At 36.1% G+C, this 25,174-nt stretch overlaps 1 protein-coding gene across 6 annotated transcripts in view; it reads right to left on the bottom strand.

Annotated features, from left to right (window-relative positions):
* LOC149069409 (protein DOP1A) overlaps positions 1-25,174 on the bottom strand; it is a 727,510-nt gene that overhangs the window by 475,881 nt on the left and 226,455 nt on the right. For all 6 annotated transcript variants that reach the window (XR_016195089.1, XM_089250153.1, XM_089250154.1 and 3 more), the window contains exon 13: positions 19,756-19,927. Coding sequence is in view for 5 of the 6 variants with exons in the window: in XM_089250153.1 (XP_089106279.1) it covers positions 19,756-19,927 (172 nt within the window). In the remaining variant the exon portion in view is untranslated. The remainder of the gene's footprint in view (positions 1-19,755; positions 19,928-25,174) is intronic.

The raw sequence follows: 25,174 nt of genomic DNA, 5'->3' as shown, positions 1-25,174 counted from the left end.
AACACTTTAAAATTTTGGCAGTAAATAAAATACACAGTTTTTATACACATATATGCAGTAGCACATACACAGGATTACATTTTACTTCAAGAAAAAGTGTTATTTCAGCTCAGAGGAAGGGGGGTGTCCTCCCCCAAGGTACAAAGTAGATAGAGACTTTCATCTAGAAGAAATAATTATATTTTTTAAATCAAAAAAATTTTGAGACACTTCTTGATATTTATATTTTTACATTCTCTATAATATCAACAAATGAGAAGGCTTTTAACAGACATTTTAACACGGCGTGTTTCAGATTTCAAAGCTAATTTCAAAATGAGTGTTTTTAGATTTAGCTTGAAAACTTGGTAATCACTAACTAAAAAAAAATCACTAAAGGAAAGGCTTGAAACATTGATTAGAAAAGTAATTATTTTTCTTGTTTTTCCCGCTGATGCTAGTCTAAGTAGTGCTTTTGTCCTCTTCAGTTCCAAGCATTTTTGAACGTTTGATCTTGCTTCTTTTACCAGGATTACCCATTTCATATTTAAAATGCGCTGCTTTTTGAGTTTGTTCTTGATTATATTACCTCAATTTGATTCAACATACTCTGAGATAACTTCTTTTGCAGGGTCATTTTAAGAATATTTATTAGAAATTCTCAGAAATTTAATAGAGCAATTAAAAACCACATTTAAATTATTTTCAACTTAAACTATAGCAATATAAACTAGAATTAAATTATTTTTAATTTAAACTACAGAAATAAAAATTATAAAATAATGATTAATCTATTAGAAATTTAATAGAATGATTCTATTTTCACAAAAAATTCAATCTGAATACATTTGTTTTCACTCTCTAATTTGATCTGATTTGTGATTGATTCTTCCGTGTATTTTATTTTCTAGCATCTTTGATAGATTTCCATTCTCTCGTTTTACTTCCAAGTTTTCTATTATTCATTTTCTACTATTCATTCTCTTGATATGCAATTTCTTTTTATGCCATTCACAGACATGTTAAGTATGTTTAATGAAAAATAGTTTCCAGATGAGCATTAATTAAAACTACTTTGTATAGACCAGCAGTTCTCAACACTGAGCCCCTCCATGTGTATCATCTCCTAGGGGCTCCACGGTGACTAGAGGAAAATAAAATGAATCAGTAAATTTGATAGATAAGTAAATAAGAGAGGCCTACAAGGTTCTGCCATAAAAATTATGAACAAAACAGGGCTCTTCGAATCAAACAGGGCTCAATCAAAGAAATTATATACTGAAAAAGGCTCTAAAAGTCAAAAAAGTTTGAGAACTGCTGGTCTAGACAATGGTCGTGGTTGGTTTCAAAGGAACGTAAAGATAATTCATGTTAGTGTTGTGCTTGTTATGTGTCCAAGTGTTGCAATCTATCCTCCAAATCAAAAATAAGAATGAAAATCTTTTTTGCAAATTTCAAACTACGACTGTTTTGTATGGAATAATTTGCAGAAACCATTGTAATTTCTTATTCATTTCATCTAGCTGGAACATAACTCAGATAGTATCAGGGACGCCGGAACATATCTGCTCGGGTTGCTAAAGCAATACCAATCATTTGAATGGTATTGCTCAGCAATACCAATCACCATTTGAACATAACTCAAATATTGTACTGAAAGCACTTTTTTTTTAAAATTTAAATTTTTGAAGACATATCCGTGGGATCCTTTATATTTAAGCATAAGAATAAAATGAGCATCATGTGTGAGGGAAAATTTGTGAAGGAAAAAAAATACATAAATGATTTCAAAATGAAAAGAAAATATGCAGAACGTTTTAATTATCACCATGAACTTATCGTCTAAAATTGTTTCTCAACCGCACCGTGACATCAATCGTATCGGGCCGCGAGAATATATTCATTACCCTTTCATTTTTCAAGCATTTCCATGAATAAGTAATTGGTTTATTTCACTATTATGGTACATATTATTTTAATTTTCAGTCTAAAAATCATTTACAAGGGGAAAGATGAAAAACCCTCCTAGAGTTCCAGAACAAAGGCTTCCAGCCACAATTGTAAATTATAAGGATTTGGAGGATCCCTCTTCTCCTTATCGCACTGAAGATCCTTCGTTTTGTTGCATGCCCAGAGGAAGGGAAACATGTCTCTGGTCCTCCCCTTCCCCTTGAAACTAGTATTTTTAATTGTATTTTTTTTTATTTTAGTATTTTTGAGTATCCGCCTTCATGAGACCCAAACAATACAGCAGGGGTGGAAAATGTTTTTCCGTACTCTCTGTCCCTTTTCCCCGAAAATATCCTACTGCTTCAGGGCTCTCTGTTGACAACCAGATGACCCTGTTGTTTGCGTATTCATGGTTTGCCATTGTGGACACCACAGAAAATGACCTGAAGAAATAATGCTACCATGAGAAAACTCGGTATCCCACGTTCCTTGGAGACTAGAAAAACATCTGTGCTACTCGCCAAGATGCATAACTTCAAAGGGGAATAAGCTTCTTTTTTTCCTCTGAAACAAATATTTCTATAGGGAGAGGAAAAAATCGTTTTGCAGACCCAGTCAACACATGCATTCAATTAAAATATTGAAGCTGTCTGTCTTTTTTACTCAGCGAAAAGAGAGCCGCTGATAGCATGCAATTAAGTGTGCGGCTAAAATTCCCTGGCTATTTTCTTGAATAAATATACAGTATACCTACCACATGAGGGGTGAAAAAATCGTTTCTGCTGTAAAGCAATACCAATTCCTATGATGAACTCAGGGCCAGAACTAGATGCTTTGTCACCCGGGGCAAGCGCGCTTTTTGACGCCTCCTTGTAATGTTTAAGGTAAGGTTTCAGAATGAAATTTGCGCCCCTCAGGTCTAGCATGCAGGGCACGAAACCTGTCTGCTCCCCCACCCTCCCAGTTTTGGTCCTGGCTGGACTTCCTATGATGTGTAATTTTTTTCCCGCTCAATGTCTGTCGGATGACCAGCTGCATGTAGAGAATCGAACCATTACTTTCCGCTCGTGTCAGATTGAACTATTTATGTCAGATAGTACTAATCACAAATTTGCTATATTGGAATAATGAAACGCTCCTATTTGAGCAAAAAAAATGGTTAAGATTTGCTTTTTTCAAAGTTCAAAGGATTTCATAGTGACACATTGATGAACTAGACTTCTACTCCACGTAAGTTTGCTTCTATCTAAATATTTTTTCTTTCTTTTATGTAAATAACTGTAGAAAAACCATCCGCTGTCGTTTAAACTGGGAATGTTACCAATAACTTTCAAGTTCAAGTCTTAAATTACGTAAAATTATTGTGCAGATGTCGACGCCCGATATCCGTATGGTCAAGTTCGGCATTTGACCTCACAAGGGTAGGGCCGACAAGGGAACAGCTGTGGGGCCTGGGACAACTACCATAAATTTTTTGGGTTTTTTTCAAGACGTAAATTCACTACAGAAGAGCCCGTGGAAAGTTTTGCATGGGGGGCAGATGCGGATTAAAGTCAGTTGAGGCCCCAGACACAAAAGTAAATACTGGATTCCTTAAATTAGAAAAAGTGTAACGTTTCGGTTTTACATGGCCCAGGGTGTGCACCTGGTGCGCCCGCCCTTAAATCCGCCTCTGCTTCGGACCGCCAGAAATCCCAGCCAACGGGATGTGAAGGCATAGCCCAGGCAACAAAATTTAAACAACAGATATTCACTGACTAGCCAAGCATCTCTTCACCTTAGTCTCTGCACCCTGTTCCCCATTCTTGCTTTGCTCTAAGTGGAAAAAACGGTTGAGGCTGGCAAAGAGAAATGAGGAAAAGTGATTTCCACTGTGAAAGTGAGAGCCGCTCTTAGGAATGTGCGGCAGGAACGGTCGCACTGGGCACCGTGCTTTGTGGCCCTTGCACTCTTGGAGGCTTTCATGAATTCTGAAATTACTTCTTGCATTAATTCTGAAGATTCATCACTTTATTGTATTATGAGTAATATTAATTTGAAAAATTATAAAAATTTAATTAATCTTCCGCACAACTTGAAAATATGCACTTATTCTGAAAATTATTCAATTGCATACATTTACTCACACATTAATGCTAAAAAGAGGTTAAAATATGCAAGGGCGTAGCCATAAATTTTGTTCGGGGGGATCAAAGTGATAGAACAATAGATTTGACCATCTTTTTCCCCTTTTTTCGGTCATTTTCTCAGATTTTGGGTGGCGGGACTTGCGGGGTCTGCCCCCCCCCCCTCGCTACATCCTTGAAAATATGTAAATGCTAAAAACAGGTCTATTCACAACAAAATTATAAATAGTGCAAAAGAAATAAAAAATAAAAAAAGTCAATTTCCCGTTTCCCGCTTGACCTTTCCTTAAAGGGTGGCCTTTCATTAAATCAAGTTGTTTCCAAAGTGTGAAAACACTGCGATGAGAGTCCTGAGGGTCGGTAGAAGCTGTGGGTTTAGTATAGGATCCTGTGGGTGGGGCTTGAGTTGGGAAGATGAAAAAGAAATTTTTTTTAAAAGAAGGGCTATGGAACAAAAAGTTTGGGAAACTTTTCTCTGGAGCAGCGGTTCTCAACCGGTGCTCCATGTGCACTTCCCGGGGGCTCCGCTGCCACTCGAAGAAAATAAAATGAATCAGTAAATTTGATAAATGAATAAAAGAGGAGCCTACGGGGCTCCGTCATAGCAATTTTACGCCAAATAGAGGCGACCATTGGTGCATATTTGTGTTTGAGTACAGCAGGGTTCATACAAAATTTTCAAAATGAAAAGTAAGGAGTTTTTAAGGACTTTTTAAGGCGTTTCAAGCAGTTTTTAAGGAGTAATGGCGAACTTCATAACTTACAAGTTTTACAGCAAAAAAAAAGGGCGGGGCACATATGCAAATTTATTTTTAATTTGCAAACAAACTTTCCCTCTTCTCAAAAATATAGATGTAGAAGTGGTTCAAAAATTACAAGTTTTGATTTGTTACCCAGCATCATAAGGATTCATAAAATAATCAATCCACATACATGCTTTCTGTCGTCACCAAAGTGTTCTAAAACCTTCAAGTATTAGTCAAAAATATAACTCATAACAGCATCACATAAATTATAAAAATTCTAAAAGTGACATTCATTCCCCCTCCAATTATTCAAAATAAAAACCACAGCTGACAAAGATTTTTCTTACAAAATTATTTATATTTGCAGCAACTCTTCAGGGTTCATACAAAATTTTCAAAATGAAAAGTAAGGAGGTTTTAAGGTGTCATGGGGCCCATGCCCCCTCCGAAAAAAAAATTAGCACCACTAGACAATAAAAGAAGCCCACATGTGAATTGATTTTCATTTAAATGTCTTTTTTCTTTAATTTCTATTTCAATGTTTCCAAGATTTCAACTTTCAGAATAAAGGGTATGATGGGTAGGAATTTCAGCTGAAAAGGAAGAGATACAGCAGGGTGACAGCCGTGACTGTATGCGCGAGTAACAAGCGACAAGAGAACACAAATTCGAACAGTAACAGAGCATGATGATCAAGATTAGGTATTGAGAAGTGTAGTAAGAAAGAAGAAATAGAGAGTTTTTTGCGGTAGTATATAGTATTGAAATGATTTAAAGAAATCGGAAGTGATGTACTGAGTTTGCAATAAATTTTGTTTTTATCTTGCTTGAGCTGTGGCCACTTCTGCCAGAGAGAGATACAAATACAACGCCACAACAGGCAAAATGCCCAACGAGGTGGCTGAGAAAAAGATGACCATAAAAATATAGATGTCATATATTTCAAAAATACAGCAATACAATTAAAAATGCAATTAATAAAAATTATAAACAATATATACACGTGATAAAATCTATATATATAAAATTGATTTTCTGTGTGTGTGTATGTTCTCTATACAAATCTACAATTTTAGATCGATCGTCGCCAAATTTTGCATATATATACCAAATGGGACCCGACTTGAACGATAGGCTACTTTAAAATTTCGTCAGCCCAGGGCAAATTCCCCAAATGGGCAAAAAACTGTCCAGCAACAATGGTTTTTGGGCCTCAACAATCACTTTCGGAACGTTTACTTTGGTTACCGTGGTTCCCTAGCAATGCGTTTCAGACGTGTTTATGCCTTTACAATGGCTTGCCGCTTTTTCAATAGTCGTCAGAGTCATCATCAGCATCACTTTGAGAGACAGGCAAAGGATGATCTCATGGAAATCAGTTGTAAAACTGCCGATTTTAATGCAGAAATGCGGAAATTTAGTGGGGGTTTCCTGCCGCATCAGTAATTTTAAAAATTGTATAGAAATCTCGATTTTTGAAATATTGAATTCGCTTAGAGATATACGAAGCCCAGAAGATTAAATATGAAGTAATTAGCCGGACTGGCTTTTTGAGTTGGATATTCGTACAATAACATTGATTTTTCAATTTTTTATTCATATTTTCTCAAGCATGAAAATTAATGTCTCCGTAATGTCTTTTGATTAAAATTAATTAATTAATGATTTAAAATTAATTATGAACCCGTAAAAGTACATCGAAACATTCCACAGATTTAATTAAGCATTTTTGGAGGCTGAAAACAGGCAGATCTCAATAACTTGAAGTTCAGGGGGGGGGGGGGAAATCAAAATACCTAACGCCCCTTAAAAAAGGAAAAAAATGTATTCATTCCTACGTTTCTGGATTTGTTTCTTTCAAGAGTCGCCATATCGGTTAACTTAGACACGGTTTGTATGTCCCTCAAAGAAAGAAGGGGAAATCGCGTGATCCAAAAAGCCTCACTGAAGAAAACCCGGGCAGCGCCGGGTATTATAGCTAGTCTATATATATAAAATTGATTTTCTGTCTGTCTGTGTGTGTGTATGTTCTCTATACAAATCTACAATTTTGGATCGATCGTCGCAAAATTTCGCATATATACCAAATGGGACCCGACTTGAACGATAGGCTACTTTAAAATTTCGTCAGAGCAGGGCAAATGCCCCAAACGGGCAAAAAACTATCAGACAACAATGGTTTTTGGGCCTCAACAATCACTTTCCGAACGTTTACTTTGGTTACCGTGGTTCCCTAGCAATGCGTTTAAGACGTGTACAATTTCTTCAACGCTGTCAGTATATGTATAACATTTATGTCTTTATAATGGTTTGCCACTTTATTCAATCCTCCCAGCAATGAGAGCATTTTGAATAGACACCATCATCAGCATCACTTTGAGGGTAAGGGGCTGTTCAAGTATTGCGTCATCATCGATGGGGGGGGGGGGGGAGTTTCCGATTTGCTGACTTTTGATGACAAGGGGGGGGGGGTTTGGATAATGCTTACGTCAGCAACCACCCTTTATGAAAATATGAGTTAGGATTCAGAGGGGCAGAGCTGATGACGGAACTTTGCTAACAAGGGGGGGGGGGGTCAAAAATGGCTAAAAATTTGCTTACGTAATACTTGAACGGCCCCTAAGGCAAAGGATGATGCCCCATAGAAATCAATGTTAAAATTGCCGATTTTAATGTAGAAATGCGGAAATTTGGTGGGGTTTTCTGTCACATCAATAATTTTAAAAATTGTATTCAATACTCGATTTTTGAAATATTGAGTTCGCTTAGAGATAGATATACGAGGCCCAGGAGATTAAATATGCAGTAATTAGCCAGACCTACTTTTGAGTTGGACATTCATGCAATAACATTGATTTCAACTTTTTATTTATATCTTCTCAAGCATGAAAATTAATGTCTCCGTATTGTCTTTTAATATTCAACTGCATAAATTCATATATTTTAGGCTGCTTTAAAATTAATTATGGGCCCGTAAAAAGTACATCGAAAAAATTCCACAGCTTTAATTAAGCATTTTTTGAAGCAGAAACAGGCAGAGATGGATAACTTGAAGTTCAAAAAGGGGGCGGGATCGAAATACCTAGCACCCTTTAAAAAAAGAAAAATATATGTATTTATTTATTTTTTTTTACGTTTCTTTAAATCTAGATTTGTTTCTTTCATGAGTCGCGTAGGAAGTCGCCATATTGGTGAACTTGGACACGGTTTGCATGTCCCTCAAAGAAAGAGGGAGATATCACGTGATCCAAAAAGCCTCATTAAAGAAAACCAGGGCAGCGCGGGGTATTATAGCTAGGCGCATTTGGCCAAAATCCTTATTAGTTAGATTACAGGGTATAATCTATATCGATCATCCAGATTTATCTCCCGCATTTTTGTAATTATACAAATCCGCATTCCTCTACCATTTTGGCAATTGTGCAAGTTCGAAACATGTTCCCTTATTAATTTTTGTAATTATGCAAGTTGCAAAATGTTTTTCTTTCATTTTTGTTGTTATACAAGTTCGTAGCATGTTTTCTTTCCCATTTTTGTACCCGGGCAACGCCGGGTATTATAGCTAGTATTATATAATGCCCATAAAGAATGGGCAGATGTTAACCAAATAAGAGTTAAATCACTGTAAACTGTTTATGAAAATATGCTCATAAGCGACAAAATAACAAAATCAAACCCTTTCTATACAGTGTTTTTTTTCCCCAAAAAAGCCACAAAAAGGAATTTTAAGAAAACTTGTCCACTTTTTTCTTCTATAAGTCATGACAGCTTCACATGATCTGCATTTGTGAATGAGTCAAATTTTTTTTTTTTTAATTAAATATTGGGGAAAAGTTTATGAACATAGCTATACTGGGAGGAGGGGCAAAGCCTTCCTGCACCCTTTCGCGGCAACACCTTTTCCTCTTCACATCATATCTTGTTTATTTTGTCCCACTTCATCAGAGTGATATGAAAAGTGGCATTTGAAATCACCAAATCACCACTTACTGAGGAATTTTACAATCTTAAAGCAACAAAAAAACCAATGAGATTCATCAAGCACCCTTCCAAAATTGGTCAACTTCCCTCATGAGGGTCCCCACCCCATGAGTACCACAAAAAATTGTAATTCATATTCATTTTACTAATGACTAAAATCCAAGAGCCCTCAACCAAGGTGCGGGAAGTCAATATGCAGATTTTTTTATGGGCCAGATACATTGATTTATAGCAAACTTTCACTGCCAAAATTACAAAAGGCTGAAGCTGGTTTTCTTTGGTTCACAACTTCAAGGCGCGAATGCGAGCCGATCTCCACTTTAAAAAGTCAAGAGACCTACAAAGGAGTACAAATGTAATTCAATCATAACACATCACTAACTTCACTTCTGAAATATAGATGGCAGGACTGAAAAATCAAACACTACATATGCACTCAGACTGTTAGGCACACACACACACACTTCCAGCAAAACTCTCTAGATAGTAAATTGCCCATAGATGGTAATAGACCTGAGTAGTTGTGCTTGGTTTGAAAGAAAGAAACCCCCCCCCCCGGAAATCACTCACTCAAACAATGGGGGAATGTGCCGCAGGCCGCTCAATTGAAGTAAGAATTTGCCACGAGCTACTTAATTCATCTGTAAGTGTACCGGCGCCACTTGAGGCAGGCCACATTTAGGCCATGTGTTGAGCACATGTATGCTTTAAAATAAGGGGCTGTTCAAGTATTACGTCAGCAAATTTTCAGCAATTTTTGACTCGCCCCTCTTGTCAGAAAAAGTCAGCAAAACTCTTACCCTCCCCCTGTCAGCGCTCTGCCCCCTTCCTCCTAACGCTTATTGGTGGAATCTGAATCTGAATTGGGGGCTTTACCCCAGATGATCAAAAATTTATTTTTTTAATCCACAAAATATTTTTTAAAAGAATTGTAAAAACATTTTTTACAATTTCGAAACAAAATAGCTTTATGTGTTATTATAATAATCAATTTTTGTTAATTTCAATGCTATTTGAAGGCTAAGAACCCAAAATTGTTCAAGAAATTCATTGCGAACCTACCTCTCTAAGCCCTTGGTAACCCTTGACCCACAGTAAACATTCGTCCTGTGCGGACCAAATGCGGCCCTGGCGTTATGATGTGGCCTGTCGCTAAATCTATTTTTGTAACAATGAACCAAGTGACACATTTACAGATCGCTTAAGTGACTTGTGGCACAATTCCAGACCATTTAAGCGATCTGTGGCACATTAAGCGATCCCTTGAGTGACATGTGACAAAGTTTTAGAGCATTGGTCCTGCCACCAGTGCGGTTCTACATCACTCAAGTTATCCGCGGCACATTCCCAGATTACTTAAGTGATCTGCGGCATAATCAAGGATCACTTATATGACATGCGGCACAGCTCCAGAGCATTTGGATCTGCTAAGTATTTGAAGATCACTAGAGTGGATCTGTAGGGGACTCAATAGGGAGAATGCTAGTTCAGGTGCCCACAAACTAGTGAAAAGTTTTACTCGTTTTTTCGCGCACCGAGCAGGGTTGGTAAAAAACCCGGTTTTTTTGAAAAAAACCAAAAAACCGGGTTTTTTTGGTTTAAACCGGTTTTTTGTTTTTAATAATATTAACATTGAAAACAATAAAATTTCTGAAAAATCATTCAAACTTCCAATAATTAACTAAAATAAAATGTTTATTAATGTAATTAACACTATTCCCATGATAATTAATCAATAAATATTTATTACATTTTAACAAAAACCAACTTTTGCAATTTAATTATTTTTTGCTTAACTCAATGGATTACTGTGTGTTTGAAAATTCTTTCAATGTTATTATTAATCATATAGTATATAAAGGTTTTTCTCCAGTTACTTTCAGTATGCTTAATTAGGAAGCTATTTTGCAAAAAGTAATAAAAATTAGGTGAATATAATGTATTTAATGAAGCATAAATAATGCAGATTAATTAGCAATGATTTACGATATACAGGATGATTATAACTAAGGTTCTGATTTCAAAACACTGTAAAAAAAGAACAATTGTCAGAATGACTTGAAAATTGAAATGAATATTTCTGAAAAAATTCAATTTTATTTGATAAAGGGGAAAAAATACTTAAAAATGTAAAATTAATGACATCATCCAACATGCGGGAAATTTGCCCGCAGAATGGAAACAATAGACAGTCATGGCAGAATAAAAACTATAATAAAAAATTAGGTGAATATAATGTATTTAATGAAGCATAAATAACGCAGATTAATTAGCGATGATTTACTATATACAGGGTGATTATAACTAAGGTTTAAATTTCAAAACGCTGTAAAAACAGAATGATTGTCAGAATGACTTGAAAATTAACATGAATGTTCCTGAAAAAATGGAATTTTATTTGGTAAAGGGGAAAAAGATAATTAAAAATGTAAAATTAACGACATCATCCACCACTTGGGAAATTTGCTTGCAGAATGGAAACGATAGCCAGTCATGGCAAAATGATACTTTAATTATAGCATTTCACGATTTCATAATTCATGGAAACATCACAAAAAACGAAGTAATTGAACAAATAATTACAACTTACTTAAGAAATGTTAAATATGTTGTCCACCGCGTGTTCTGGCTATGAGGTTGAAAGCACAAAAATTCTTGTTCAACAATGAAATCGGAGTATGCCATGGTCATAATGTGGATGTTCTTGCAATTCAGCTTTATTAAACCACTTAATCTGGCCACTGTTTATAACATTTTGAGGTCCCCCACAGCCAGGAGTTGCAAGGGTTAAGGTGCATCCTGTCAAAATGGGTCTTCAGCAGCTGCTTTGCTGGTATTGCAATGTGCATCTTGATAGAAGTTCTATCACACACTGATGCTGTGGAAGTGCCGAAATGATGTGGTTGCACAAAATAGATTATACTGTGGGCCAAGTACAGCATCGTCTACTTGCACATTTTGCAATTTTTTCTTTTGCGAAAGAAACTTCCATTGCTTCAGGAGTATCCATGCAAATTATCAAGTCATTCTGATCAGTACTTATTGTATAGTTTTGGAATCAAAACTTAAATTATAATCACCCTGTATATAGCTGATTATTTTTTAAAATTCTGTTACTACTATACAGTAGAACCTTGATTAACTGGGCTTAACAGTGTGTGTGTGTGAAAGTATAAAAAAAACAACTATTGAATATTAAGACTGGGAGATATACAGTAGGAGATGTGCTACTTCGTATGAGAAAGAAAATGAAAATGTATGTGAGGTAATGTAACAACTAGTACACTAGTCTTTGTCCTTTAAGGACAGCTGGTGTCTTTATTGGATTATAGGACCACCTGCCCCTAGCATGATGGTGTCACTACTGTAGCTGCTTCTTTGTGAAGGGGAAAAAAACCCTGTGAGATAATACACCATTACATTTAGATGTGTTATGCAATCCTTATTCATGAATTTGCTACAGATAGAGCATCAGAATGCAGCCAAAGGTTAGAAAATGTTGTAAGAATGAGAAATTATGTCTTTTATATATAACTTTAAATGACTAAGATACTTCATATGAAAAATATATATATATTCTGGCCACTTTTATGAGACTTTTTGAAAAAAAACCACTTATAAACTCTTATGTCAATTAAAGATATACCATCAGAATGTACCCCAAGGATATAAAATGTGGTAAAAATGAAGCATTTTGGCTAATAATGAACCAATATGATATTTTTCAAGGAAAAAAATTATATTTAGGCAACTTTTATTTGATGTTTTGAAAAAAACCAAAGGTTTAAACCAACGTGGTTTAAACCAAACAACCCTGGCACCGAATAAGATGCCATTGAGAATATTTCATATTTTTCATAAAGGGTTTGGTTGATGACGTAAGAATTATCCAACCCCCCTCCACGTCATCAAGTCAGCAAATCGAAAATCCCCCATCCATGCTGACGTAATACTTGAATGACCCCTAACATAAAGATACCCGAAAGTTATTTTCTGAAGGTTAAAAAAAGTGGGTTCAGCTATAGCGGCTGGTCGGCTCGTCCTCCCCCCCCCTCCTGTAAAACTAGATGTGGCTCGGGCTGTCACTTTTAAAAGCCGGGTTTTACTAGCAGGTTTTCTATGCCGTGCACAACGTGAATCACCCAGCGCGACATGCCGTCTATTTATCAATATGAAAAGCAGTATGACTGTTTTCCTACAGAGCGCAATACGGCTCATGACAGCGCTTTACGTCGGGCGTGACGAGAGAGAGTCTCTCTCTCTCTCTCTCTCTCATGGAATCTCTCGTGTGTGTGTGTGGATAGAGCCTGTTCTTTTTTTTTTTTTTTTTGCCTTTTTATTTACGGCAATCAATCTGCAAAACAGATTCACTTTCCCCACTGGACTTCGGTTTTTAGCACTTTAAGGCGTGGCGGCAAAAATATACGCTTGTCGTCGTCCCTTACTCCAGTAGAACTGAAATTTTTTTCCCTTTCTTCTTTTCAGTAGCGAGTTGTAACGTACATAAAACACATAAAATAAACTGCTGAAAGCAGTGACGTTTTGCAGTTTCTCGGAATTTTCGTAGTGAGATATTGGCTGTAAGCAAATGGGAAGGAGGGATAAAATAGGAATAGTAGGACAGAATTGCGGTGGAAAAAAAAAGGCGATTGCGGCGAAAGTAGGAAAAATAGGAAAGCTGCGAGGTCTGCACTCAGTATACTGCATAATATAGGAGGTTCGAGACATCATTTCGCCGCATAAGTAAAAACTTAAAAAAACTTTCTCACCACTGGGCACGGGAGAATTTTCGGCTACTGGTTCAGCGGAGTGATGTCGTTCGGACCAACCGATTTCCCACGCTGACCAGTTTGCGACATAGGCAAGAAAGCACGTCAAAACTAGCGATTTGGTAAAACATCGTATTTTTAGAAGCAAAAGCATATAATCGTATTAATTTACTAAATACGACAAAATCGTAACGGTTGTTAGGTATGCACAACCAATGGATGTTCCAATCCCATCCCCTGCTTTCACATTTCCCATTACAAAGGGAAAGAGCGTTTTTTTTTCTCTTTTCTTCCTCTTCATATTCGGGGGAAACTTCCTCTTATTTTTCTAGGCAATGCTATTCATCACCATGGGGAATGCCTATTCTAAGGAAGATCATCCCTTCACAGAAAAAAAAAAGTTTATAAAAGTTTAAAATGTTTTATAAAAGAAGTGGCCATCTCAATCTGAAATTACATAAATCTGGAATGCAATTTAGACGTCACACTATACAGGTACCAAGGCCAAATAAAACTTGTTTCCAAAAATTTTTCCTTTATTAAGGTCCCAAAATATTTAATTTACTTCCTCAGTTAATAAAAGAACAATCTTCAGGTACATCTTTTTTTGTCAATTTAAAATCTTGGTTGTTAACTCAAGAAGATTTAAATTATCTGTTTGATATTGTAATGTAATCTTCTTTTATCTTGCATACGCTGCTAAATGCCAAATTTTTTTGTTTATCAATTCCATTCCTGTTGCCACTTATTTCTTGGTGTTATATATATGTGTTTTTTCTTTTTTTCTCTCGTTATTATTTATGCTGACAGATATGAATCGGATATTGTTTTGTGGGCTCACAAGCTTGCTTAGCCCCTAAATGTTTTGTAACTGTGTTTAAAAATCTTAAATAAAGGAAATTTGAAAAAATTAAGTTAATTGATAAATAATATTGGCACTGCTATTTGGATCATTTTTTAATGTTATCCTTCAAGGTAAAAAGTTTTTAACGAATAAACAGTTGGAGGGAATTTAGAATAATCACAGAAAATATATATTTCATGCACCCCCCTCCTAACATCCAGGAGCCGGGCTTCTATGATAAAATTTTTGGTGGTATATAATTTACTATCCCACTATATATCCCACTAATATTTCTCATTGGAGCCTTTGATGGAATTAAAAATAATTACGTGAAAGGAAATATTTTATTTCATGCCCCCTACTGAAACTGGGTCTTGGTAAGACCTGCTAGGGTCAAAGCAATGAAAATTCTAAATTTTTTTAATGTTATAATTTCAACTAAATACATTCAAAAATTTTGAAAAAATTCAAACGTCTAATGATGCTTTTATTTCATGTCAATAGGTGTGCATGACTTGGACAGTATCATAGGATCAGACCGTAATGATGTGAATTTGCTGAACGCCCAGGAAGAGTGGACTGGACTGGAGCTTGCATTGATTGTAACTACCAACGACAAATAATCTATCCCCAGCAACCTTGAATGATATGACATCCACAGGACTTGCCTTGTGCCATATTGCGACCAATCAAGTCGAGATGTTTGGGGGGGGGACACACAGTGTGTGTTGTGGGACATTAATTCACAGTAAATGTGAGTGATAATATGATAATGCATATTTTGAAAGTACAGTTGAACCCTGTTATAGCATCTGCTGTTGTAGTGCCAACCCTGTTTGCTACCAGAAATTTTCAGTGAACACATCTTCAATTGGGATTATAATGTAAAAAACGTAGGGATTATAATATAATGTAGAACTAAAATAATTTCAAATGTAAGTGTAAAATATGTGTCCCTTAAGTTTTATATCAAGAAATATTCACAAGTAATGTTGTACAGTTTTTAAAATTTCATGAATTTTCTCTTAAAATTGAATGAGTTGAAATATTTATATAATAGCAACTAATAAGACAGTAGAAATCGTAATAATAAGACAGTGTTTCATTATAAGCGTGTGAATTTATGTAATGAAGCCTCTCTGAAACATTCCAACCATTACCCGATATAACGCCAAAATTCTTTCGGACAGGTGGTGGCATTATAACTGGGCTAGATGTTATTAGGTTAAAAAAAATGTTAGTTTATTTTTCCATACAAATTAGCAAATTTCTCAACATATAACACAACTTAAAGTATTCAAGTGATTATTATACTGTTGATACCAACGTGGGAGTAGTGTATAATTGTAGAGTATTAAATAAAATTTTTCCCCATGTTTATAAATTTGGTCAGATGCATATTTTACTTGTCTTAAACATATATGGCTCATTGCTTCCTAATGTAATTCTCAAAATTGATCCACTTTGGAGGTTATTGGCTTTATTGTTACAGCCATCGCAACTGATAAGTGCATTAATAATAAAATAGTGGGTTTGTCTATTAGTCCCCCATATAAATTTCCATGTTCATCCTCGCCCTTCAACATACAGGGTCAGACCATTTATTCCCTGATAGTGCATCTGATTAAAAATATCAGAAAAGCTGGCTGTATTGAAAAGGTGTTTTTTTCCCCCAAATAATTGTCCCGCCTATAAATTTCGCGAGGTTCATTTTGCCCTTCTTGAACATAAGATCACACATTGCTTCATATTTATATTTGCTTCATATATAACTGGAAAATATATACAAATACTTATTCTTAAAAGCCAGGTTTTGGAAATATAGACAGGTACTAATAATATTTCTTTGAGGTAAGTTTTAATATTTGGGAGGGGGGTAATTCTGTGTATTTAATCAAATTAAATCAAAGGTGATTGATAAAGAAAGCTATTCTTATACAATCACTTTCATTCTAAGAAGATACAGAACTGTTTTCTTCAATGCACATACATTTTTAATTCTGTATCACTCACATCTTTAAAAGTTGTGCAATTCAGCCCTGTTGGTTCAATTTTCTTGCTTTCAAACTTTAATATTGTAGTTTACAAACTTCAATGTTCTCATCTTCTTGGCGGAAAGAGACGGGGACAGAGAATATTCTCTCAAAGGACTACTATTATAAATTACTAGAGAATATTCTTATCAAATAATTATTCTCAAGTTATTTATCGAGATTATTTATTATAATACATGTTATTACATATATTCTTGACAATAGTCTCTGGAAAGATTTTGGTAACTGAAGAATATTCTCTGCAAGCACTATTATTAACTTCAGAATAATTATTTTCTACATGAATATTCCCCAGTAATTTATGATAGTCCTTCCAGAGAATGTTCTCAATTTCCTTCCAGAGAATTTATAATAATATATGTAACTATATATTATTATAAATAAATAACAGGAGAATATTTTCATCAACAAGAACTTATAAAAGAATATTCTCAAGTTATTTATATTAGTCCTACCAGAGTAGTCTATTCATATCCAATCCATAGTGGAAGGAGCAAAGCAATGTATATTCATTTCATAAAGTTTCCTTTTACATATTTATTTTTTTATAAATGACTGAAAATATATATTGTATGTGATGAAAAATAAAAGATATTATATAGTCGAATTCGTCTTAATTTTTTTTTTTTGTATTCAATGGATATTTTTTTGGTTAAAATCAACAGAAATTGAAGTTCTGAAAAATTAATTTTTTTGAGTTTTTATTAAAACTCTGGCCCTAATTGATACTTGAAAGTAATGAATTATAAGTATAAACTTGTCTATTCGATTGCTCAAGTCTCTACTAATTCGGCCTCTTTTTCTATAACATTGAGAAAAAATATACTTATAGCAACGTGTGTTAAATATATAACACACGTTGAAGGTATTGGCACAACCAATACGAAAATACAACATCTAATTTACATAAATAAATTACAATAGATTTTTTATAGGAACTTTTACAAAAATAAGAATGGCAACAACAATAATTTAAAATGGTGATGTGATCAGGATCGCACATTTTTCCGGAATATGAGCAATGAAAATATCACCGACTAATTAAATCAACCGTGCATGGTTATAAAAGGTAAGATAACATAACAAATTCTATTAAAGATTATACAATTACAACTATATAAACATGTTTCAAAAATAAGAGATAGAGGCAGGTTTGGCAAATTCCCCAAAGGTTCCTAACTACTGTTACAATGTCAGTGACCAAAAGAGTAACGTAGAGACCCAGGTATATTTTCAGGGATGGGAGGGGCAACTGGGTTGTAGTGCAAATCGGCGAATTGGAGGAATGTGTATGCAGGAAAATTTGACCAGAATTATTACGGGTGGCAAAATTTGTATAACCCAGAGGTGGCAAAACCAATAATCTGCCTGTAGGTAGAAGAAACCATAATGCATACTTGCAGTGCATATAGAGTCCATTCTTGTACCTGATATTACGGCCCCAGGCCCTGCCTGTTCCCTCAAGTTATTTGAACATTTTCGTTGAGAAGGTATGGTCCAAAAGTGTGACTTATTTTTTCCACAATTTTAAAAATATATTTCTAAACAAAAGTTTAGGCTGCCGTTTCTCAGAACCTGCTGCACCACACCCATTGCTTAAGCCACGACTAATGAACACATGTAGAGATTTTACTGCACCCAGTAACACACAAAACTTTCATGCATTTTTCTTTGCATTTCTAAGCTTTACAGATGTTAAACCATAATTCAATTTCCGCTAAATTCATTATAGCTCCAGAATTGAGAAATAAATGGTGGCATTGAATCACGGTTCGACAGTATGACTTTATACAAACTTTTGGCTGCAGTTGCAATTCATCCAATATATTATCTCTGTATGTATTAAACTTCAATTAATTGATGTTTTCACTATGTAAAGGATGACCATTTTTATCGATCGAAACCACATATTTTTTTAGTTTGTAAAAACATGCCACTGAAATAGTTTTTAATGCATATTGTCACTGAAAAAATCATAAAAATTTAGGGTGAATGACCTATAATTCATTTAGCTGGGCTATATGGCTTGTTTAGAGTGGCCATTGACATGACTCTTGTTTGTTCCTGAGATGTTAGCAGATGCAATAAGCCATAAACATATTTGAATGGTTTAAAATGTGGACATGTAGTATTTTCAAATTTTACAATTTTCAAATATCCATCATATTGTTCATGGGTTTTTAAAGAATTTTGAAAATGGTAAAGGTATACATCCTAATAACAAATATGTATACTATCAATTTTGTGGATATTTTGTAATTACTTCTTTGTGAGGTTCATAGAAGGGAAAATAAAGTCATTTTCAAAAAAAAATCAGTTCTATGATTTCTGCATTATACAACGATTTGACCTGGCATTTCGATGTTGTTGAAAATTTCAATGCTGATGAAAAAAAACCTTGTTTTATACGAAGTGTTGTATAAATTAGGTCTCCCTCATTATGTTGAGAGAGTAAGCACCCCCCTCTCCCTCTTCTTAAATATTGTCAACACCTTTATGCCTATGGATGAATTTGTTCTGGATATTAGCCATCAGGGTTTCTTAAATTTCAGACATGTGCAACAAAAAAAAAAAAAAGAGAGAACCAATATTTTCAAGATGATACCACTACGGCTGGAACTCTTGTTAACAAAATTTTATTATCTCTGGGCATGAAACCTGTGGGACTATAGAGCAGAAGAAAAGTAAAAATGTCTTGTCGGATGAGCGATGCTTTACTGACAGACAATCGACACAAATATACAACTGTGGGAAAAATGAAAATTTGAAAGAGGAGAAAATGGAAAATACTACTCCAACATTCATTGGTAAAGAGGGTTTTACGGGTTCTAACCCCCACCTCGCCAACATTATAGCGTTATTTTACAGGAAAAAAGATAAACCTAGAGAAGAAAAAGATTTTTGAAACACCCCCCCCCCCCCCCGCAAGAAAATCCTGCAGATGCAGGACTTAAATTATAAACATTTCATGATAAAAAAGATATTGCAAAAAATATATGATTATCTCTTTGTGATTTTGAATTTTCAAAAAACAATTATTCATCATTTTATTTGAAAAACCTGATTATAAACTAAAATTTTGAACTTGAAAATCTTTATATGGAAAGAAACATTCAATTTTCGCTATGCTACCAGAGAAACACGTTTGAGAATTTATGTCTCACCCAGAACATGTCCTCCAAGGTGAAGATAACTTTTTCTTATAGTTCTTAATTTGAATTTAATTGAAGTCCTCGAGGAAACAAAGAAGATGACTACTTTGAACCAAATAATAACTCGGAAAAAAAAAAAAATCTAACAACTAACCTTGCTGATATTTTGCTGTCTTCAATATATGAAGCTCCACGTGGCTGGCTGACCAGAATGGATTTTCAGAACTCCTATTATGCATAGAACTACTTGACTTTTCATCAACAGTTTTCAAATATATAGCCTCTTCAAGTACAATCAATGTTGAAATAAGTTTAAGTATCTGCATCTGAAAATGTTTTGCATTAAAAAATAAAATGAAAATGTATGGCATTTTTATTTTGGCATTTGAGATAATTAGACCTCTGTTATATAACTTGATCTCACATACAAATCTATTATATAGAAAGAAATTTTATACAAGAGTCCAAGTATGGGCTATAGTCTGAATAAAGGCTAGATGTTAAAGAAATAAATTAATACTATGTTCTGCAACTTGGTGACAAGGGCAGGAAAATATCACGTGAGAAGGAAGGTCTTGAACAATTTGTCTTTGAACACTGTTGTCTATGTTTGAAGCAAACACAATTTTCTCATTAAGGCACATAGTTCCATCTCAGAACTTTATCAGATTAATACATGTTTCACTGTTACCACATCGCTAATGAGATGAACTATGTTTTGATAACAATGAATTACAAAAATAAAGAAAGAAAAGAAAAAAAAAAGGGCTGAAACTAGGGGAAAGCAGATGGGTCTCGTGCCGCAGGCGCTGCACCTGAGGGGGTGCAAATTTCATTCTGAAACCTCTCCTTTACCATTACTTGTAAAAATACGTGCTTGCCATGGGTGACCAAGCATCTAGTTGCGGCCCTGTTTATACACATGCATAGAAGAATAATCAAATTTTACCTTCTTTCAATTACAGTACCGACATTGAAAAATATTTCTGATTCCCTCTGAAATGTTTTATTTCCTTCTTCCTTTCCCCCTCCCCCCCACTAACATCCTCTCTCGTAGTCTATATTATGGGATATACCTATACAACTTACATTACTGAAATTTCTAATTACAGTATATACAGATATATTCACCTTGTCCGTTTTACTTTGATGCACCTCCGGCTCTCTACCTCATTCATTTCATTATTGAATTGTTTTTCTAATTTCACTAACACTCTGTTTGCTTCAAAATTTTTAATAATTTATTTTTTATTTATTTATCATATTTTAAACACGCAGTTATTCATTCTAATATTAAATATTCAACTGTTTGTTTTCATTAACATCCAGTAAGGGCCATCATTGTTGGCTCCATGGATATGTATAATCTATTTTCCTGATAAGAAATAAGAAACTAATAAAAAATAAAGATATTCAAGAATTTTCCAGAATCTGTGTATCGAATATCGGCATTCATTCCGGAAAATACAGATATTTTCAGCATGCTGGTCTGCCTCACTGTTACCAGGCATGCCAGCTAATGTGGGGGAGTATGGTAATTATTTTACTAAGAAATAAGTTTTTTTCACTAATTGAATTCAATTACTGTGGCCCGTTTTACATCCACGAGCTGAACCGTTTTTAATCGTTAAATTTCTTCCCAAGTACATTATTGTGCAAATAAATGTTATGTAAACAAATGAAAAATAAAATTAAAAAATTTCCCCTATACTGTAAGAAATTAAAATCACTGGAAAACCAGGATGTCACAATTCAGGGGGGGGGGGAGAAAATCCTGTTTATCCCTATCTTGCATTCAGTGTTTCGCAGTCAATGAGATGTAATACGATGTAATTTTCATGACAAAATAAAAGTGAATGCCAGTACATATCCTACAACCAAGTGCTAAGAATTTCTATAATAAGCTAAAAACGTGCCTTTTAGGTGGGGCATTCGTTGCTGAAGAGCAGCCTTCTTTATACACTGAAGAGCCAAAAAAAACTGGTTCACCTGCCTAATATCGTGTAGGGCCCCCGCGAGCACGCAGAAGTGCCGCAACACGACGTGGCATGGATTCGACTAATGTCTGAAGTAGTGCTGGAGGTAATTGACACCATGAATCCTGCAGGGCTGTTCATAAATCTGTAGGAGTAAGAGGGGGTGGACATCTCTTCTGAACAGCACGTTGCAAGGCATCCCAGATATGTTCAATAATGTTCATGTCTGGGGATTTAGGTGGCCAGCGGAAGTGTCTAAAGTCAGAAGAGTGTTCCTGGAGCCACTTTGTAGTAATTCTGGATGTGTGGGGTGTCGCATTGTCCTGCTGAAATTGTCCAAGTCCGTCGGAATGCACAATGAACATGAATGGGTGGTGCAGGTGATCAGACAGGAGGATGCTTACGTACCTGTCACCTGTCAGAGTCTTATCAGGGGCCCCATATCATCACAGAGCTTCCACCAGCTTGAACAGTCCCCTGTTGACATGTAGGGTCCATGGATTCATGAGGTTGTCTCCATACCCGTACATGTCCATCAGCTCGAAGCAATTGGAACGAGACTCGTCAGACCAGGCAACGTGTTTCCAGTCCTCAACAGTCCAATGTCTGTGTTGTTGGGCCCAGGCGAGGCGTAAAGCGTTGTGTCGTGCAGTCATCAAGGGTACAAGAGTGGGCCTTCGGCTCCGAAAGCCCTGTCGATGATGTTTTGTTGAATGTTTCGCAAGCTGACACTTCTTGATGGCCCAGCATTGAAATCTGCAGCAATTTCCGGAAGGGTTGCACGTCTGTCACGTTTAATGATTCTCGTCAGTCGTCGTTAGTCCTGTTCTTGCATGATCTTTTTCCGGCCGCAGCGATGTCATAGATTTAATTTTTTACCGGATTCCCGATATTCACGGTACACTCGTGAAATATTCGTACGTGAAAATCCAAATTTCATCGCTACATCAGAGATGCTATGTCCCATCTCTCGTGCGCCGACTATAACACTACGTTCAAACTCACTTAAATCTTGATAACCTGCCATTGTAGCAGCAGTAACTAATCTAACAACTATGCCAGACACTTGTTGTGTTATATAGGCAATGCCGACCGCAGCGCCGTACTCTGATTGGTTCGTTTACAAAAGCATTAAGGCTTCTTTGAATTGACTATTCAAGAGCTGCTTGTCAATCGTCTGTATCTGCCAAGTTAATTGAAAACTGTCCCCTCCCGTCAAAGAGGCAGAAGCCATTTTATCGTTTTCAACGCCCAGTGCTGTTGCGAGTACAATGGTCATTTTGTGGAGAAAGGAGAGGGGCGCATGCTAAGCCAGCTTGGTGATTTTTTAAGGGGGGAAAGCAAGGCAGTATATTTACGGCCAGGACCATTTGAAAGTCGAAAAGTTCACACATAAAAATACGGCCTGGACCGCGTTTGGTCAGAAGTCATCAACTTCACACGTACATATACGTGCAGGACCGTCGGGGGGGGGGGAGGGGGGACTGGTTAATGGGGAAAGTCAGGGGCACAAAAATAGGACCCACTCAGGTAGAGATTTTGTCTCAAGCCACCTGAGTGCAACGTGTGTTGACTTGAAATTGTAACAAATCATACATACACAACTTAACATTTCTTGGAGTTTCGTTGATTTTGTTCCAGATACCCGGTGGGCAATGGTAAAGCCTCTTTTGAGGCTCCTACACAGTATCTCTATCTAGGAGGTCTTGGTAAGGTGTGGCCACAACCATGGGCTCCACAATGGCGGCTCCACAGAGCTCTAGCCCTGGGGCCCAAGACAATTCTCATTTTTTAGCTTTTTTCATGCAATGAATTAACTATAGAAAGGTCTGTGAAAAGTCTGACTGGGGGACATGCAAAAGATCCCAGTCTAGGGACTATGTTCTAGGATGCGGCGGCCATGGACACAAAGGGACTCTAGAAAGACATCTCCTATTCAGGAAACTAATGAGGATGTTGAATTAATAATAATAAATGTTGCCTTTGTAGTCGTATGGTCTAGGGCAGCGGTTCTCAACATGTTTTGACTAGCAGAGCCCTTTCTAGTAAAAAAATTCAATGGCGGAGTCCCGTAGACCAATTTTTTAATTATTCATCAAAGTTACTGATTTATTTTTACCATTTAAAAATATTTACAATAAATTTTTTTTTAATTTTACTGGTTTTTTTTACTTTCCTCAGCGGCCGCGAAGCCCCTGGAGAGTGCACAAGGAGCACCAGTTGAGAACCGCTGGTCTAGGGTATTCACCTGGAAAGTGAAAAGACATGGGTTCGATTTCCAGCAAAGGCAGTTGAATTGATCTTCTTAACAGCCAGTTGTCAAAAACCTTGTGTGGATAGCGGAGAGTGAGGTCATCCTTTCATACCAATAAATACACTTCTCCGACACATCCACGCCTGGGGAGGGGGGCACAGACTATTATTTTGCAAAGGGCATCACTAGGTCTAAAACCGTCCCTGATTCCTGTGGACTCTGGCGCAGTGCCATCTTAAGGCATGGGCCCACCCGGGCACGGCCCGGGTGCCTCAAGAGGAAAGGGGCCTCCAAAAAATGAGATCTGGTTGAGATCTTCAAGAATTTGCCTCGTAGGGCCTCAGAAAAAATCATTTGGCCTGGGGGCCCATGATGCTCTTAAGACGGCCCTGCTCTGGCGGTAACTTGAAAGCTGGAAGCGAGGAAGATATGTATATTATTTTATTGTTTAATGTTAAATCAAATATTGTCAAAGTGAGAGTGTTTGTGGTTTAAAGCAATCAATTGTTGAAAACAAATCTGACTGTCAAAAAGAAATTTCTCAAATACGTATTTTATGCATGAATAGATTTAATATTTGATTATAGAATTTGTGCATGGGGGAGAGGCATATGCTAGCAACATAAATCTGACCATTTTCGTCACACAATGGCCATTTCCTGTGCATGAGTGCTAATTAGACCAAGACCTACAATTTATTGCTGTTTTTAGATGGCAATGTTCAACATTTTCACTTTTTTATGCACAGAAGTTAACCCTTCATAACCTTTTAACCCCCCCCCCCCATTAACCCTTCATGTAAGGGACACCCTGCAGTAATTGGAGTACTGCAATATACAGAAAAGATACTCTGATTATCTGTTTCTGTGATCATTTCGCCATTTCTGTTCTCCATGCATGTCAGGAAAGTTTGACAAATCAGGTATCAAACTTGCGACACCTGAACATGATTTGGTACTTTTCGGGCAAGTACTTTATCGACATGGGTTACTGTGGACGAAACATAAATCAACTGAACAATAAAATAAGACCCAAATAACATACTACTTATCCAAATAAAATAGACATTATGTTATACATTAACACTTAGATAAAATCATGTGTACAGGATTGTACAGGACAGCTCCCGGATGCCACTAGGGTCACCGATTTGGGAATTCTCATTGACGAGCGACTTAGGTTTTCTGAACATTGTTCAGCGGTGGTCAAAAAAACGAATAGAATGCTTGGTCTCATTTTCAAAAAGGTCTCTTCGCGTTCTTCTAAAGTCATTCTTCCGCTTTTTCGAGGCTTAGTTCGTCCTGGACTGGAGCATGCTGTAAGGTTTTGGAGACCATACCTAC

Source organism: Pholcus phalangioides, unplaced genomic scaffold, assembly GCF_987345545.1.
Source record: "Pholcus phalangioides strain wild (caught in Gottingen) unplaced genomic scaffold, Ppha-v1.0 ptg000022l_1, whole genome shotgun sequence".
NCBI lineage: Eukaryota > Metazoa > Arthropoda > Arachnida > Araneae > Pholcidae > Pholcus > Pholcus phalangioides.
This window is presented reverse-complemented; position numbering and strand designations above follow the sequence as displayed.